The 19,848-nt window shown below is 44.1% G+C and overlaps 1 protein-coding gene across 2 annotated transcripts in view; it reads left to right on the top strand.

Moving 5' to 3' along the window:
• The window catches only part of LRRC2 (leucine rich repeat containing 2), a 142,578-nt gene that overhangs the window by 12,060 nt on the left and 110,670 nt on the right, over positions 1–19,848 (top strand). For both annotated transcript variants that reach the window (XM_060235476.1, XM_060235477.1), the window contains exon 2: positions 10,422–10,567. In XM_060235476.1, coding sequence (XP_060091459.1) covers positions 10,443–10,567 — 125 coding nt within the window. In that variant the 5' untranslated portion in view covers positions 10,422–10,442. The remainder of the gene's footprint in view (positions 1–10,421; positions 10,568–19,848) is intronic.

Below are 19,848 nucleotides of genomic sequence, written 5' to 3' on the forward strand. Positions count from 1 at the left end.
ACCAGCCGTGAAAACCTGAATTCTTTGAGAATACCCAGGTATCGAAAAGATTTAACTTGTTCAATTTCTCTTCCATCAATCTTCCAGACAGAATTTCTCCATGATTTAGTAAATACCAACATTTTAGTCTTATCAAAATTAATGATCAAGGAGTTCTGGTTACAGAATCAAATAAATGCTGATAGGGAGTGCCTTAATCCTACTTTAGAAAAAGAAAGAGAGGATGCATAGATTAAACCCTCCAGGAACAAAGATGTAACTGATGTTTTATAATGTAACACTCAACAACTGAATCCTGAAAAACATAAAGCATCAGGTTAGTTATTGTGTTAATGGAAACAACTGCTTTGAAAAGTTGTTTGTATGTTGTATTCCATGTAATGAGAAAAGCAGAAACAGATTTTGCAATAGCTATGAATTCAAGTTGAGTCATTGATTTGTTGCTTGTATAAATCTAATGAAATCATTGGAGAGGCACTGGGGATGAATTGAGCTCAATGCTTTAAACATGAGCATATTGATTGAGGACCAGTAAATTTTCCATGTGTAAATGGGAATTGCTAAAGCCCAGATTACCTGCTACAATAGACTCCAACATTAGGAGCTTCTTTGTCAAAGGTGACACCATTATAAATCACTCACTGGCTCTCTTTTTATAATCCTGAACCCTTTCTTCTGTGCCTACTCTCTGTGCTCTCTTTATAGTATATTACCAAAAAGATGGGCTTTCATGATCTCTCCTACTAATAGATCATAAAGTTGAGTGATACTATAACAATGCATCATCCAAGGAAGGCACACCATGACCTAAAGAATAATTCAAAACCAGATGTCATTTAGGGAAGATGACATTCAGCAGCAATCTCTGTAGTGTAAAGCTCTGTGCAAAACACAGTTAAATGCCCTTTCCCCATCCATGACATGTGAATTGTAGGGCAGTAAAAGTTCACATCCTAAAGTTCACATCCTAGAGGGGATTTACCCAAAATATATCTTGTACAGCTATAAGTAATTCAAGCACCTGACTTGCTAGTGCAGAGTTAGTATTTATGGGAGATGATGCAGGTGATAAATTGGATGAAAGCAAAGATGGTGAAATATGGTGTGCAAGGCTTGAGCAGAGGTTCACATATGCAGGCTTGATTTATATCTAAAACTATAGAAAGGAATATACCGTAAGTAATGCATAGGTGGCATGGAGATTAGTCTTTAGCATATTGTACCCCTGGAAGTTGTTTCCAAGACCGTAGGTTTATTCTGGGATGCTCCTTTGAGACTGAGGCACAGTAGTACAGTAATCTGCTCCCGTGGGGCAGCTTTTCCTGGGTTAAAGGGCAGGATTCCTTTCACTGAAAGATATGTATACTTAAATAAGAAAAAACTGTTTAAGTTTGCAGTTAGAACTTTTTAAAGTGGAAAACTGGCAAGATTAGGGCTGCTTTGTTCCCTGCAAGGAATAATAATAAACAGCCTTGTGACACCTGAAAGACTAACAAAATTTTATTACGGAATAGTCCACAAAAATTTATGCTGGAATAGTTTGGGGTTTTTTTGTCCTTTAGGTGCCACAAGACTCCTGTTTATTTTTACTGCTAAAGATCAACATGGCTAAGTGCTGATTTGGGCTGCATTTCTGGAAATATTCAGTAAACTGTCTTTTGAGATGAACCAATATCACCAAGTTTACATCCAACTATAGTTAGGAATGAGCACCTTTGGCAGTAGCATAACAATGAGGTCTCAACCAAGAAAATGTATTGCCCCCCAAGTTGGAATGAAGAGTCGGACACAATGCATTGGTATAAATAATGGGCCACTTTATTAATCATCATAATAAAATGGCAAGGGCACCCAAACTGCAGCCTGGTCAGGGCTAGGGGTCTCAACAGACCACTCCCCTGCCATTCGCGGGTGAGAGACCCAGCCCCCAGCTGGAGCTGTGTGACGCAGCTCCTACAGGCCGGCCCAGCTGGGAGGCACACCCCAGAGGGCCCAACCACCAGGCACATGTCTCAATGGAAGGCACCCTCTAGTCAAGCCTTCGGGACAGTCTGCATTCTCCCCACCCCGGGTCATCAAACCCCGGGTCATCAAACACACCGTGCCCCAAACCCCCTTCAGGCCCCTAAGAATCAGAGGGGAAATAGGTTTCTGTGCGTCCAGCCTAGGACCAGCCTCTCTGGCCCACCCCTCCAGCATTTTTTGGAGACGAAAATCAGCTGTTTCCTCCTTATAACCCAGTGCCTTACTGGCAAAAGCCAATGCAGACAGGCGCCCCCTAATGGATTGCATGGCCAGTCCCTTACCTCATAGAGAAACACAGTAGTGGAGCAACTGCTCCACCAGGAGGAGCCAAACAATGCGATACCCCACCTCAGCCATAAAGTCCTCAAACTGCCACACAGCATGTTCATAAGACTTCCTGGTGCTAGGTGCAATGGCTAGGCCTATTGCTCTGCAGGCCTCGGCTTTCCAGTCAGCCATAGCTCCTGGGGCATTGACACCACCTCTCGATTGGTATCTGGGGCCAGCTGACAAAACCTCTCCATCTGTTTACGAGAGAGAGCGTCAGCCATCCCGTTATTCACCTCAGGAATATGCTTGCTAAAAACAATATGTAAAGCTGCAGACAACGCAGAGTGAAGGCCCGCACCAACTTCATAACCCGCTAGGATTTGGATGAAAGGGAATTAATGACATGGACTACCGTCATATTATCGCACCAAAAATGAACTGTGCGATTGGCCATATCCTTCTCCCACAGCCAAATTTCTACTAGAATGGGAAAAAACTCGAGAAACATAAGATCTCGGTTCACTCCTGCCTGCCTCCAGGAGTCTGGCCAACCGTCCGCGCACCAATGTGCACGGAAATAGACTCCAAAACCCAGAAATACAGCAGCATCAGACATGACCTGAAGCTCAGCTTCAAGCCTCATGTCTTCTCTCCAAAAGGAGATCCCATTAAAGGACTCCAAAAATTCTTGCCAAACCCCCAAATCTTCCCTCAAGCTGCTGGTAACCCGTGTTCTATGCTGCGGCAAGCGTAGACCTGCCATTGCTTTAACTACCTGCTCTAAACCCTTAACAGAACTAAGGTTCCCAGACAAAAACGGAACCTGGGGCCCCTGAAAAGGGATCCTAAAACCGAACTTGAAACCATTTAACAGGTAAACACTGTCAGCTCTCCGTGGATACCTGGACAGCCAGCACTCAAGAGGACCCACCTTTATCAAACTGGGCCCATTTTCCAGCCTGATAACTTCCCCCTCCTCCTCCTGGCTTCTTTTGATTCTTACACACCCAGGCTTTAGGGCAGTTATTGAAGGAGTGAGGCCCGCCACACATGGGGCATTCATGCTTGAACTGACAAGCCTTTTTGCTACACACTCCCTGAGAACCGAACTCCCAACAAAGCAGGCGGGGTTGAAACCCCTGCCCCGCAGAACTGCGGGAAGAGGCTGCAGAAGCCGAGGAGGTAGCACCTGACCTGGCCAACAAACGACCGCTATCAGAGCTGTCACCTAAATTTGGCCGGTCAGGAGACATGACCTGCAGTCATAGCTGCTGGTCAATACAGTCCCACTAAAGGGAAGGGTACAATGTGGCCCTCATCCTGAATTCCTTGTCATATTGAATCCAGACAACATGTACCCTTTATAAATTATAAATTATATCCAAGTACTGGATGAGTGCAGCCGCCCTCCAAGGCTGGGCACGTGCAACCACTCCAGCATAGATAAAAAACCCTGGCAGCCAATTCACCCAGGTCCAATCCACCTTGCGCTTCTTCAATTTTTCCTTCTCCTTGTTGTCCAGATCCTCCTTATCCTTCTGTTCCAACTCCCGAAACAGAAGGGAGAAGATATTGACATACTCCCCCCTTAAGATCTTGCAGGCAACAAATGATCCCCTAAAGGCAAAGCAACCTCCCCAAAAGGTAAGGCGGTAAAAGGAACCATCCCATAAGGAGAAGGGGTGCCCCAATTCCCGATGAAAGAGCACTACCTTGCTGTCCTACCTTGCACTACCTTGCTGTCCCACACCCGGCCAAACTACACCGGGGCCACATTGCCCAGTAGGCCAAGCCCAATTTGATAATGGCCCCACCCCTGAGGGGGAAGCAAACCCTGTACTCACAGCAGGGATGCCCTCCCTGCAGGCAAAGCCGGCCCCCAAGGCCAAGCCAGCCCTGCATACGCTTGCGAGATGTCCCCAGCCTTACCAACAGATCCAGCTGGTACCACCGTTGACCCAGCTCCCAAAGCTCCAGATGATGACACTCTGGACCACCAAGGCCCATGGCACTGCCAGTGAAGAATGCACCTGATCTGCCCTCAAGAATAGACAATCTGGTTAGTACATTCTCTTGGATCTCCCTCTTTGAAGCCCTTTCCCCTCTTGCCCCTTCAGAAGAAGAAATGCCCGATGCCTGTTCCAGCACCCGCAGCCTTTGCATAATGTTCACATTAACAGCCTCATCACCCTCCTTGTCAGAAGATGACAGCTGGCGTGGAGGCCTCTTAGCAGAGCCTTAGGGGCCTTTGGCGCCGGCTGCTTCCCTTTTGGCTTCCCCGACCCCTTTCCTCCAGGCATCTCTATAACTAAAGCAGACCCTCAAAATGGCTTCTGCACAATGCCAACTAAAATGGCCGCCCTCCCTTAACTAAGAAGAAGGGGATCCAATATGGCCGCCAACTAAAATAGCCACCCTCCCTTAACTAAGAAGAAGGGGACCCAATATGGCCGACCTACAAAATATCAGGGAAGCAAAATGGCGACACAGCTAAAACAGTAATCCTCCCCCTGCCTGCCTGAAGTAAAACCACCAAACCCAACCACTTCCCTGTCAAAGGAGGGAGGAGGCTGGGCACCTGAACAATAAGAAGAGAAAAAAGATCACCTTGCGTGATCCTGGCTCCAAACAGCTGATGACCCTCAGTGTTTGTCCTCACCGCCCCAAAACGACAAGAGAGCACACAGCTCACAGGAGAGGCCCTTCGCCTGTCAAGATGGCCGCCGCCGCCAAAGACGCAGTCTCCGAGCCTGGGGAGTGCCCAGCTCCCAAGAGACTTCCCTCGCCTGCAAAGACGGCCGCCGCTGCTACAGATGTGGCCTCTGAGCCTGGGGAGTGCCCAGCTCCCAAGAGGCTTCCTTCGCTTGCAAAGACGGTCGCTGCCACAGACGCGGCCTTCGAGCCTGGGGAGCGCTGAGCTTCCAAGAGACTTCCTTCACCTGCAAAGTCAGGCGCCACTGCCACAGACGTGGTCTCCGAGCCTGGGGAGCGCCCAGCTTCCAAGAGACTTCCCTTGGCTACAAAGGCAGCAGCTGTCGCCACAGACGCAGCCTCCGAGTCTGGGGAGTGCCCAGCTCCCAAGAGACTTCCTTCACCTGCAAAGTCAGGCGCCACTGCCACAGACGCAGCCTCCGAACCTGGGGAGCACTCAGCTCCCAAGATACTTCCCTTGCCTGCAAAGGTGGCAGCCGCCGCCACAGATGCAGCCTCCAAGCCTGGGGAGCACCCAGCTCCCAAGAGACTTCCCTCGCCTGCAAAGGCGGCGGCTGCCGCCACAGACATGGCCTCCAAGCCTGGGGAGCGCCCAGCTCCCAAGAGACTTCCCTTGCCTGCAAAGACGGCCGCCGCCACAGACGCGGCCTCTGAGCCTGGGGAGTGCCCAACTCCCAAGAGACATCCCTCACCTGCAAAGGTGGTGGCCGCTGCCATGGACGCAGCCTCTGAGCCTGGGGAGCACCCAGCTCCCAAGAGACTTCCCTTGAACACAGCCTCTGAGCCTCAGGCTCCTGAATCCCTGCAAGACCACGCTAACCCCAACAAAGAGGCAAGGTATCCTCCCCATCAGCACTCCAAGCCTACGAAGATCGACCCTTCAAAGCCGATCGTTGTCGAGACTGAAGCAGGGAGCGAAGGTCTGGCCGTTACAATGGCCTGGCCCCACCCTCTCAAATACGTGCCCAAATGGGCTGTAGATCCTCCCTTCCCTTCAAGGGAGGCAAACCTTGCTACTGCAGCCTAGCAGCGTTGCTGCAGGCTACAAGCATCGAATTACCATTCCATTCGAGTTTGTGAGTTCTGCTTTGTGCAGCAAGAGTACTTGAGGAGTCATAAAGCATATATTAACACATAAGAACCCTTCCCCCCAATCAATTTCCATTATAAGGACAGCATACTATAAAATATTATGAAAGTTGCATAGCCTGGTCATTTAATTTATGAGTATCTAGCCATTTAGCTGGGAGGTTGCTGTATTACTGAAGAAAGCATCCAGCAATGGAAAGAAAATTAATGAATTATTGAAGATGTGGAAAGAAGAAGAAGGAGAAGATACTGGATTTATATCCCTCCCTCCACTTCGAAGTGTCTCAGAGTGGCTCACAATTTCCTTTATCTCCTTCCCCCACAACAGACACCCTGTGAGGTGGGTGGGGCTGGAGAGGGCTCTCACAGCAGCTGTCCTTTCAAGGACAACCTCTGCCAGAGCTATGGCTGACCCAAGGCCATGCTAGCAGGTGCAAGTGGAGGAGTGGGGAATCAAACCCGGTTCTAAAAGAGACATTTTAGAGAAGGAAAACTTTAACCATAGAGCAATAAAACATCAATTTATACTAAATGTTACCCACCTCTGTTTCTTTTAGTTTTAACTTTTAAATTCTTAAATTACTTGAGGATGAATTATCTAAAGGTCTATATTCACCCACATGAACCTGGACAGAATCTGAGATGTGCTGGTCTGTCTTGTTGCAGGAATCCTACCTTTCAGACATGAAGTTGACAGGTACTTGTGACCAGGGCTTTTTTTTGTAGTAAAAGCCCAGCAGGAATTCATTTGCATATTACATCACACCCTCTGATGTCTCCATTGTTTCACACAGGGTGGTTTTTTTTTTTAGAAAAAGCCCAGCAGGAACTTATTTGCATGGGCCACACCCCCTGATGCCAAACCATCCAGAACTGTGTTCCTGTGCATTCCTGCTAAAAAAAAAAAAAAGCCCTGTGACAGAGTTGTTTTAGCTGTTTCCATTTTGTGGAATTCCTTGCTGCCTGAAGCAAGGAAAACTCACTTCATTCTGCCTTTTATATGAAAGAGAGAGCCAGTATGGTGTATTGGTTAAATGTTAGACTACACTTGAAGAAACCTGATTCAGACCTCAGTTTGCCACGACCTTTGGGCCAGGCCTTCCCTCTTTGCTTAATCTACACAACAGGTTTATTGTGAGAGTAAAATTGAGGAGATAACTATGCATGTCTTCTTCAGAGGAAGGGCAAGATAAAGAAAAAAATCGAAGACAAAAATTAACAACATTCTTGTTCTGAATTGTTTGAAAGATAAGTAAGTTGTTAGTATACTGGTAACTGTTTGATGGTATTTGCGTCTTCTAACTGTTTCTAAATGTTGGCTGTTGGGTCTTTCTGTGATTCCTTTTGGTATGTATTATGCATTCATATTTAGATTAATTGTTATTCCTGTTGTTTCAAACTCTCTTGATTAGTCCTGAGAGTGGAAAGATGGAATAGGAATGTTCTAAATAAAAAACAAACAAAAGCGGAAGAAGAGCTGACAATACAAACTGACAATTCAGAAAGGCCTGTTAAACAGAAACTCCCAAAGGACAAATAGGGAGTAGGTTTTGGTAGGAATAAAGACAGGCAAAAGGCTCAGTAGATTTGGGGAGGAGGATTCATTTGGGATAAGAACTAGGAGAAAAATAATAGATGATAAAGAGCCCTGCATTATCAGGGTAAAGTTTGGTATTTATTTAGACACATGAACCTTGCACTTTTCGGGGAAGTCTAAGCACTACACCACACTGTCTCTTCTATATTATTCAGAAACTTGTTTCCAAGTCTTGCTTGTCACTTCCTCCTGTGTTGGTACCAGGAGGTCCAGTTTAAGTAATCCCAGGTGGCGTCAGTGCAACAGGAGAAGGAAAATGAGCCCATGCCTCAGTGACTGCTAACACAGAACAAAGGCTGGTAGGCTCAGATTGCTTCTGGGCTATTTAATGTCTCATTCCTGCCTTGGAAGCCACAAAGAGGACATGGAAGCAACAGCTCATCCCACTTCTGTAATTAGCATCAAGGGCTTTTTTGTGGCAACTTCGTGTATGCTCCGTGTAGCCATCATAGTATATAGTATTCGATAGTCATCTCTCTCTCTTTGAAAAAAGACAGACTATTTCTGTGGTAGTAGACTGAAACCCCCCCCAGTTCTCTTTTATTAACAACGGATGTCATAAAACTGGCATCCACCATCTAATGAAATCTCAAGTGAAGTTTAAAAAGGGGGAAAGAAACAGTCATTTTTTTTGTTTGAGTAGAAGCAATTATTTTTAAAAGGCTTTCTGACTTTTGATAGCATTTGCTCTGATGGGCTTGGTGAACTATTTTATGAACACAAAGCATAACAGAAGCCATATATTGAAGGTTTAGCTGCATTTCTTGATAAAAATCAAGCTGAAATGATTATATCTTCAACAGTGGCTCTGAGCCAGAGATAGGTGTTTTACCTCGATTTATAGCTATACTTACATTGGTGATTTAGTGGGTGGCAGGCTTGTCACTATGTTAGCAACTGAAGTATTGCCCCAGAACACTGGCAAAGGGCACTGTGTTACTGGATATGCTGTTTTATATAAGGATGTAAAATTACTATTTTTATATTATTTAAAAATGTTTCTTCCACTTCTTAATGGCACACAGCTGCTAACAAAGAATATTCAACAAAAACACTTTAAAAAACAACAACACTAGTTATCACTACAAACATAACACCATTTCAGTTTCCAAAGCCTGCAGGAAATAGACAGCTGTGTATAGCTTCTTAAACATTGCCAGAGAAGGGGGTCCAGCACTTCTCCTCCAGTAAGCCATGGACTTATTCCTTTCTGGTATGCCATTTAACACTTTCTTGGCTAATTTCTAGCTCTCTTAATGTTTAAAAGAGTTTTGCTCCATTCTCAAGAGAAGCAGGGCAGTGTTGATCAATAGGCAGAGCTAAAAAAGGAGAATGCTATGAAAATGTGATGCATATATTTGGGGCATCTGGATTTTCATGTGCAAATCTGGAATTTGAGTAAGATTCCAATTACTTTTCTAGAAAAATTAATTTCAGCTCCAGTCTGAATATTAATAGATGGCAATTATAATATATGTTATTGCTTGGAAGGAGAGGATGCAGCCTCCTTTACCTGTTGGTCCTCCAGCTCATGACAAGGGCCATATTGTCCATCCCCTTACTATTGTAGCACCAGGCTAACTGACAGCAATTGGATATTTACCACAGCATACCTTTGTTTGTATCTCTATAGAGGGTATCCGATGAGAAGTGTTTACTAATACTTTTGGTCTCTGCAAGGTAGTGCTGATCTGAGTGGACCTGTAGTAGAAAACTCCAGTTCTATAAATCACTAAAACCATTTTCGCACACTGCTCACCTCGGAGTCACGTCCCTCTTCACTGCGCAGCATCTGCTCGGATTTCCCACCATCTGCGCCGGAGGAGCAGGAAGAGCCGCGACTTCTGTGTTGCAAATGGAAACTGGGTTTTAGCGATTTCTGTTTGCGACGCAGAAGCCACGACTCTTCCTGCTCTTCCGGTGCAGATGGTGGGAAATCTGAGCAGACACTGCACAGTGAAGAGGGACGTGACTCTGAGGTGAGCAGTGTGCGAAAACGGTTTAAGAGTTGTTCACACATGCAGGCTCTTGAATGGGACACTGCAGATATAACAAACTCAGAACTTACCTAAACACAGTGCTATAGGACAATTCCAAACCTTTCCAGAATGGTGACAAGTCCAGATTTACTTGATATGAAGACCTATCCATACCAAGGCCCAGGGTTTGTTTTTTTGGTGCCCTAGGCAAACTATGATCTTGGTATCCATCTAGTCCAGCATTCCATTTTCTGCATTGGCTAACCAGATTTTTTTTTTTTGAGAAATCAACAAACATTTCACAAAGTGTACAGCTGCACCCACTATAAACCTCAAGCAGGCATTACAACATATGCATATAGAGGTTACATTCTAGCCTTTGACCACCCTCTCTTTCTTCATTATACCTTCTAACCCCCCTAAAATTTTAGTAAACATCTAGTAAACAAGCAGACACATACTACTTAAAGAGTATACATATGTAGTGAAGAAAAAATATTAACTAATGTATGACATGGAAGATAATGCTTCAAGGGTCAGATCTTCGTTTTGAAAGTAAAAAAGAGAATAATAGAAAGATCAGGGGTGGCCATTAGGGAGGACTGGCCAGCAAATTATTTTGGAGGCTTTGCAACCCACTTTGGGGCCCAGATCCACAGGTTGGGAAACACTGCTCCTGCAGCAGAAATTCAATTTTTAAAATGCTATTAAAATCTTATAAATTTGTCTTAATAATATTGCTGTTGCAGGCAATCCTTAATGTCAGTGGTATGGGACATCAGGTGATAATATTCGACTTTTCTGCCATAAGAAGTATGTGGGAGATTCGGGTTAAGAAGCACAAAGAACAACTAAAAAAGGAGAAGGAAAGACTGGCCCAAAGTTCATTAGAAAAGTAAGAAAACTGTTTTTTCTTTTTCAATGTATCTGAATTATAAAGGAAACAATTGGTTACTTATAGACAGCTGTGACTTGCACATTTTTTCATTTGAATGGAATTTATACCATTGTACTGTGTATTTTAATGATTTGCTAATTTAATCCACTAGAAGAAGCAAACTACCTCCTTAGTGCTTACAACGTTATCAATAAAATAAGTTTAGGGTTGCCAGGTCCAATTCAAGAAATATCTGGGGACTTTGGGGGTGGAGCCAGGAACAAGGTTAGGGCAAGCATAATTGAACTCCAGAGGGAGTTCTGGCCATTACATTTAAAGGGACCACACACCTTTTAAATGCTTTCCCTCCTTTGGAAATAATGAAGGATAGGGGCACCTTCTTTGGGGGCTCATAGAATTGGACCCCCTGGTCCAATCTTGTTGAAACCTGGAGGGTGTTTTGAAGAGAGGCACTGGATGCTATGCTGCAAATTTGGTGCATCTACCTCAAAAACAGCCCCCAAGAGCCCCAGATACCCACAGATCAATTATCTATTATACCCTATGGGAATCAGTCTCCATAGGGAATAATGGAGTGCCCAGCAGATATTTTTTAAATTTTATTTAATTTTAATTTAATTTGCGATTTATACACCACCCTATCCTGCATTTCCCTCCCCTCATACTTTCTGATGACCCTGAAGTGGGGGAAGACTTCTAAACTGGAGGATCCCCTGCCCTCACCTGGGGATGGGCAACCCTAATTGAGCAACTTCAGAACTCCATCTCAAGCTGCTTTCAGTTTTTAGCTCATGTTGTTAAATTTATTGGGATAATTTTGGTGCATAAATAATTGGGAGCTTTTTAAACTTAATCCTATAGTTATGGGAACAGAAGAGGAGTTCAGCTGAATTTTATCAAAGTTTCATTATTGAATTCTATTTGCAGAGTGGCTAGCCAGGTGCTTCCAGAGAGCCAACAAGTTGGGCTTCCATACAGCAACAGTAGGTTACATTCAGAGTTTCTGTTCAACTAACAGTGCAGTCTTCCTCTGGCCAAAAGAGCCCTCCATCAGTCGAACATGCTGCTTCTTCAGGAACAAAGATCTTTGCACCAGTGTTGGAAGAAGGCTCCAACATTAATAGAATGGACACTTTGGATACAGACATAGATTTCTCATGAGATCTTCCCACCAGACATTGTAGATTGGTTCAAGGTAGCTTCATCATATGCCCTCCAGTGGTGCTCCCAAAATGGTGTTCCAGAAAATACAGCATCCTAATGCTTGCCATTATAAGAAATTTGTTTACTTTAAAACATTGCACATTTCAAAAACCACTAGCACTGGTTTGCCACTGGAGATTGTTGTGCTGTGATAGGTCTCAGAAGAAATAGTTATGTGAGGCTGATTTTTGATACTGTTTTCATATATGAGAACTGATAAGAACTTGCTTGTGGTCCCTGGTCCAAGAGATATCCAGCTGTCCTCAAGCAGGTCCAGGGCTTTTTGTTCCATGGCCCCAACCTTGTGGAACTCTCTGCTGAGTAACATCCATGCCTGTGGGATGTTACAGTTCCATGGGGCTTGTAAGACAGAGATGTTCCAGCAGGTGTTTGGTTGGGCTGACTGGCACTTTCACCCCCTCCCTCCTGCAAGGTGGTAGCACAATTGGAACTTGACGGCCATCTCTTTGAATTGTCTTGCTGCTGTGAATTTTATTGGGATGTTTATTTTTAAATTGTTGCTTAGTGTTTATGATATTAGTTTGTTGTACACCACCTGAGCCCTATTTAGGGAATGAGTGGTATATAAATTGAACATAATTAATAATAAATAAATATATGTCTAATTTTTATATACTTATAGAAGTTGAAGTTTTATGGCATTGTTACTGACATATGCATTATTAAATTGTTTCTGATCAATGAATGCCTGTCAGAATATTTAACTTCCATTCTTCAGTGAGCCTAGCTCACTTGTCTGTGTAAAAAAAAAGAAAAGAAAATAAGATGAATGGTATGTATGAATTAATTGCTGGTCAATGTCTGGATCCTGTCAAAAGATGCATGCTGGCCTTATCTGAAGTGGTTGATCTAAAGTTACAAATCATTGATTGAATTTAAATTATGGCCTGTGTGGGGGAAAAGTGAAAGCAGAGTTACGTTTTTAAATGATTTTCCCTTCTGGGTCAAAAAGGATGTGTTTAACTATTCTCTCCTTTTGTACTGAAAAAAAGAAAAAAATAGGATCAGCAGTTTGTGTCAGTCTCTGTGACATAATTCATTAGGTATGAAAACACAGTCATAAAGTATGCCTGACAGATTTGTTTCTTCTGTGCCCATATGATTTATATTACATTTAGTCCTTCAGACATCTGACTTACGGTTAATATTCTCATGCTACATCACATTTTCCCCAGGTCTGCTTCATTGTACTCAAACTCAGTACTGCTGCAGATATTTGACTGCCTGGATTCAAGACAAGCAGACATTTCTTACCTTTTTTTTGTTTTGTGGGTTTCTTTGAACTACCAAAGCATGCTTTCCATCTCCTTCAGTGCCTACTTGTTCACATGTGTTTAAATAGCAAAACTGCAAAACAGATTTTCTGAAGCATGTAACATATGCTTAACCAATGGTAAGGGCTTGTGGGACATGAACTACCGTAATTATTTCCAGGGGGGGGTTTTGTAGCAGAAACGCCTTTGCATATCAGGCTACATACCCTGATGTAGCCAATCTTCCAAGAGCTTACAGAGCTCTTAGTACAGAGCCTACTGTAAGTTCCAGGAGACTGCCTAGTGCCTACCTCAGGGTTGTATGGCCCAATATGCAAAGGAGTTCCTACTTCAAAAAAAGGCCTGATTATTTCTAATATCTTCTTATTTGTTTACGTGAGACATAAACAAAGAAGCCTTCTAACCATGACATCAGAAGCAACTTACTTAGCAGGAGGGTAAGATGAAGTGCATTAGTCTGGCTATGTCTGTGTATGCTGATCTATGTATGTGTGCTCCAGTGTGGGAGCAAATCAAGTGTGTAGCCAGGATTTTAAAAGTTTTGGGGGGGCTTTTTGGGGTAGGGGCAAAAGCTGGAGGCTCTGAAAGTGGCCAAGTTGAGGCAGCCAACTCTAAAACTTTGGAGTCAAGAAGGGGCTGCAACTTGTGTGCAAGTGGGAGGGCTCTTTCCACCTCCCCCCCCACCTGGGCATTTTGCAGCCAGCAGCTTCATCCATTCCCCCCCTCCCCAGCCCATTCCATATGGCTTCCTCCACCTGCTCCTCCACCTCTCTCTTCTCCACCTGCTGCTTTTGCTGCTGCAGTGTCCTGTGCCCTGCTCAGTTCTGCTGGCTCCAGCTGCCATTGATGATGTTTCACCAGCTCAGCCATGGCAAAAAAGGGGGGGGGGAGGGAAACAGGCTGCACCATGCAAGTCCCCCTCGAAGTGCTCCCAGCCCTCCCCCCAGCCCCTCCGTGGCTACAGGCCTGGAGTGAATGATCATGTGTAGGCTGTATCCCCATGATCAGGTATGTTCAGAAAGTAGTGATCCAGATCATGAGGGGATAGAGCATAGGTACTTTGGTGCTGTGTCTTCAAGAAGAAGAAGAAGATGATATTGGATGTATATCCCACCCTCCACTCCGAAGAGTCTCAGAGTGGCTCACAATCTCCTTTATCTTCCTCCCCCACAACAGACACCCTGTGAGGTGGGTGGGGCTGGAGAGGGTTCTCACTGCAGCTGCCTTCAAGGACAACCTCTGCCAGGGCTATGGCTGACCGAAGGCCATGCTAGCAGGTACAAGTGGAGGAGTGGGGAATCAAACCCGGTTCTCCCAGATAAGAGTCCACACACTTAACCACTGCACCAAACTGGCTCTTCAAGAGGAACAGGCATAGGTGGGGGCAGGGCCAGTATACCTGGTCACAGCAGAAGGGCAAAAAGTTAACCCAGTTTTCCCACTACCACCTTTATGTACGTTGATTTTGCATAATGGAAATGTTGCTGCATTTTAATATTGTACTGAAGGGAAAGCCCTGCCTACATAGTATAGAAAGTGCTGCAGGTGAACAGCTAAGATATTTCATATGTGCATTTATTTTAAACATTTAACAGCCACCTTTCTCCTTGTGGGACTCAAGTTGACTTACATAATAGATCAGTGGTCCGCAACCTTTTTGGCACAGGGACCGGTTTTGTGGAAGACAATTTTCCCATGAACTGGGGGGTGGGGGGAGTGATAGTTCGGGATGATACAATTGTGCACTTTATTTTGGTGTGGTGGTTAAGTGTGCGGATTCTTATCTAGGGGAACTAGATTTGATTCCCCACTCCTGCACTTGCAGCTGCTGAAATGACCTTGGCACAGTCATAGCTCTCACAGAGTTGTTCTTGAAAGGGCTGTGAGAGCTCTCTCAGCCCCACCCAGATCAAGGAGATTGTAAGCGGGTTTGCGACTCTAAGGCTGGGATCACACACACTAAATAATGCACTTTCAATCTACTTTACAACTGAATTTTACTGTGTGAACTTGCAAAATCCAGTTGGAAAGTGCTTTGAAAGTGGATTGAAAGTGCGTTAGTGTGGGTAATCACAGCCTGAAATTCAGAGTGGAGGGCAGGATATAAATCCAATGTCATATTATTAATATTTCTACATTGTAATATAAAATGAAATAATTATACAACTCACGGACCAGTTGCTAAAATGTTATTAAAAATACAGTACAACAACAATTAGAAAACACATGAAAATCAAATGAAAGCATGCTTATATTCTTCCAAGTGCTAAATGGACATTACAAAATATACTTGTTTATACTTTCGTGAAGATGCTTTAGTCATACTGATGAGATAACTAATAATATCATCAAGCAACTGTTATGCTGTCATCAGTTTTTAGGACTGTGCTACAAGATGCTTGCACAGCATTAAATCCAGATGGCCTTGAGAGACCTCTCTTGCCAATAAGAGAGCTCCCATTCTGCTCTATGGTAGCAGAAACAGACAAATCATGTATCTAATGAAACGGGTTCTCACGTATACCATAATAAATTTGCCTTTAGGATATCACAAGCCTCTTTGTTATTAAGTTAAAGTATTATCTTCTTTTTATTACAATATCATTCAATGGGTTTCAATGTGGAGTAGCCTCCAGCTTCCTTTAATTCATTGCATTGATTGCATGTTCTTTCCTGAATATTTATAGCTAGTTCAATTTACATCAGAATATGTGTGAAATTGAGCTGTTTTGTACCAATGTGAATTGCTTTATATTTTCTTATATTGAACCTCATTTTTCATTTCTTTGCCAGTTCATCCAGTTTGGAGAAACCACTGTGGAACTCTTTGAAGTGTGCTTAGATTTTCACCATAGTAAAATCTTTGGTGTCCTTCAGATGCTTGTCTTCAGGGCAGGTCTAGCTTGCATAGCTATTTTAAGGGGTGAGGCTAGCCTTTTAACTTTTTGCTTGTACCAGTTTTTTAGTGTTTCACCTTTGTCTCATGTTAGGTTAATAGGGTTGCCAGGTCTGTGTTGGATAATACCTGGAGACTTTGGGGGTGGATCTGAGGGAGGGTGTAGTTTGGGGAGAGGCCTCAGCATGGTACAATGCCATCGAGTCCACCCTTCAAAGCAGACATTTTCTCCAGGGAAACCAATCCCCAGGTGGGGGCAGGGGATTCCTCAAGTTTGGAGGCCCTCCTCCTGCTTCAGGATCATCAGAAAGTGGGGGGTGGGGAGGGAAATGTCTTCTGGGCACTCCGTTATTCCCTATGGAGACTGATTCCCATAGGTTATAATGCAGAATTGATCTGCGAGTGTCTGGGGGTCTGGGGGCCCCCTGCTTTTTTTGAGATAGAGGCACCAAATTTTCAGCATAGTATCCAATGCCTCTTCTCAAAACACACTCCATGTTTCAAAATGGTTGGACCAGGGGATCCAATTCTGTAAGCCCCAACAGAAGGTGCTCCCTATCTGTCACTATTTCTAATGGATGGAAGGCATTTAAAAGGTGTGCAGTCTCTTAAATTTGATGGCCAGAACTCCGTTGGGAGTTCAGTTATACTTGTCACAACTTTGCTCCTGGCTCCACCCCATTGTCTCCTGGTTTCACCCCTAAAGTCTCCAGATATTTCTTGAATTGGACCTGGCAACTCTAAGGGGAGCTGATCTCTGCCAGCTGGAAAACAGTTATAAAAACAGGAGATCTCCAGGTCCCATCTGGAGGCTAGCAACCCTTAACAGCAATAATAGCATATTAAGAAAATTGAATGTTTAATATAGCTGAAGATGGGAAGTAGTGAAAAGGTAAAGTGAATAGAGAAAAGGTAAGGTGGTAAATGGCTGAAAAGGACAGAGTAAGAAAGGGGAGAGGATATGTGGGTTGCCAATGGGTGAGAAAGAGAAAATAGTGTGAGGAAAGAGGGACATCACAATACAAGTTTCTGAGAATTCCCTATCACGCAAATGGGCCTGACCTAGTGGCCTGCACCACAAAACAGGGCTACAGTATTTCTAGGCAGAGGCTGCTGCAGGGGGGAGCTGAAGACAAAGGGGTAGATAAATGTAGGTTGGCTGTTGGGTGGGAAGGACAGAAGGGAGCGGGAAAAGGTGAGAGGCAATTGGGGCCTTCAGGAAAGGAAAAGAAGAAATAATGAGGGAGGGAAAATGAGATGCTTCCCTCAAGTCCTTGTGGGTTCCCACTTGTATTTCTAGTTCTTGTTTTCTACTTGTGGAACGTTGCAGGAACTTGTTACGATGAACTGAGAATAAAAATACAGCAGTGCAGTTCCCCTAAATACAGTCTTCATTTACTCATTCTACCAGCAGTTGGCTTCTCTCTCTCAAACACACACACACAGAGCAGCCAAAATAAACACAGTTTGGAAGCACACACTGAGGCCCTTTTCACACTTACCAGTGGAAACCGGAAGGGAGTCGGTATTGTGCCGCTTGCAGTAATCCGAGACAGGGATGGGAGTTTTCAGACACATTTTTTTTTCCGGTAGGGTTCCGTGATTGAAGCGAGCCATTTCACACTGTTCCGCTCTTATCTCGCTTCCACCAGCGCCAGCCGTTTTTGCCTGCCGGCTCGCAATCTCCAGCTTATTTTTTTTTTTTTTTGGAACGTCGGCTAAGATTACAACAGCAACACCATAGAGATGGCTAGGCTCTATTGAGATAAGTTACCAGGTTTCAGCAGTGGCGATATCTGGCATCTTAATGGAGCCCAGGCATCCCTATGGTGATGCTGTTGTGATATGTCGCTATAGCGCTATAGCGATCTTAGCCCAACGTTCCCCCCCCCAAAAAAGCCGGAGATCGCGCGCGCCGGTGGGTGAAAAAGGGCGCGAAAACTGCTCCCGGGTTAGATACTGGACATTTCACACAGCATCCCATAGCGATTTCAACCCAGAAGGAGGGGTTGAAAAGTGGAAGAAGCTGCTCTTTGTTTGTAACAACTCAGGCACGCCTCACTACCAGGACAGCTGCGGGAGTGTTTGAAAAGGTGAGAGTATTCCGGTAGCAGCCAGTTACTGAATCGGGTCTGTCTGAAATGCCAGCAGAAACCCGTTACTGTTCAGTAACTGACCAGCTTCCATACCGGAATACATAGACTGTGTGAAAAAGTCCTGAGTTGTTGAATGCTATACGCTCAACCAAGTTCTTCAGGTTAACGCAGAGGTTCTCTATTTTACTGTGTAAATGGGTTCTGGAGGGGCCGTAAAATAAATGGAGGGAGGGAGCTCACATTGTTCTGCAGGCTCACCCCACCCCCATTCAGCTTAGCTCTAAAGTTTTAAAGGCACACACACCTTTAAAAAACCCAAGCCCTTCCCAAGTCTTCTAAGCCTTCTGAGGTGGAAAGGCACATAGTGTCTGTGGAATGGGGTTTCCCCTTGCCGGCCAGCTGACTGGGGATAGGAAGGTGCCTGCCAGGGGAACCCCCACTGGGACTGGGGATTGGCAAGCCTACTATTATATTGCTCAGGGGCTACTCCTTCTTCAAGAACTTAGACCTTTAAGGAGCCTGTCCTCTCTTCTGAAGCCTTGCAGTTCATCTTCTTTGTATTTTAGACGGACTTCTTGACATACCTGGAGAGACAGAACAGGAGGTTTTTTTTGTTGGTGTATGGTTCAAGGGGCTGCTGCGTCCTAGATAGGCATTGATACAGGACTGTCACTGATTTGTCTGAAGACTGTACCACCAGACCCCTGGATGTCCTGAGCTGCTGCTGCTTTCATGTTTGTGTCCTGATCATTGCTCAAGGTGGAGGCCATGATTTATAATTTTAGCTTTATATATTTTGAAGCAATTTGCCTGAACAACATTAAGTAAGCAGGGTGGTGACTTCTTGACTCTTTTCCCCTCCAGATTCCTTTAAATGTTGCTTGTCTTCCAGTTCTAGTAAGAAGAGTAAAGTGACAACTTGCACATTTTTCTCAAGTTCCAGAGAAGGAGATCTACAATCAAAACAATAATCTTTATGTGGTATTTAACAGCCTATCAAATTTATTTTGGTGTACAATTTTATAGCTTAAAGCCCATTTGTCAGTCGTTTGAAGTGGTCATTTAATTTCAGTGCATACTCTAATTGTAAGAACTTATAGGACTCTGAGAGCTATGCAAGAGGGATCTGCAAATCTGTCACTATACTATGTTAGCACAACTTAATATAGAATCCTATCAAATGAGTATGATCCAATCAACACAGATGTGACTTGCTCCCCACTAGCAGAGCTAGTGATAATCAGCCTATCAAAATTAATAATTAAGCCAACATGTAAGGGTAATGAGCTGGAACTTCTCAGGATTTGATAGATCCAATTTTTGACTTTAATATAAAATGAGGATTGGAATCAATTTAACTTTTAAGAATATTTTTTGAGTCTGCCCACTCTAAGATGTGCTGTAGAACATTTTAAAATTTATTTTGGTATCATTTACTTGTTTCTGAGTATGTTTTTAACAGTTTTTACATTGCAGGCATAGTTTATCAGTTTGCATTTTGTAGACACTGCAGTAGCTTAATCTGGGGCTTTGAAAAGCAGTTTGTTTATGAAAGTAACCAACTCAAGGCAGTGAAGTTTTGACAGAAATTTTAATGGGTTTTATTATGGGATGTAGAGTTCCCAACTGGTAGTCAAGTGGTGTGATGTAACCAATAAGAAGAGAGGATTTTGCTGATGCTAAAACCTCATTAATTCCTTTGCTGTATTTCTGTGCTAAACTCTACACAGGTTAACACTGGCCTATTTGAGGCCAGGCATTGTAATATGAGTGGGTGGGTGGCAGGCA

Source organism: Heteronotia binoei, chromosome 4 (assembly GCF_032191835.1).
Source record: "Heteronotia binoei isolate CCM8104 ecotype False Entrance Well chromosome 4, APGP_CSIRO_Hbin_v1, whole genome shotgun sequence".
NCBI lineage: Eukaryota > Metazoa > Chordata > Lepidosauria > Squamata > Gekkonidae > Heteronotia > Heteronotia binoei.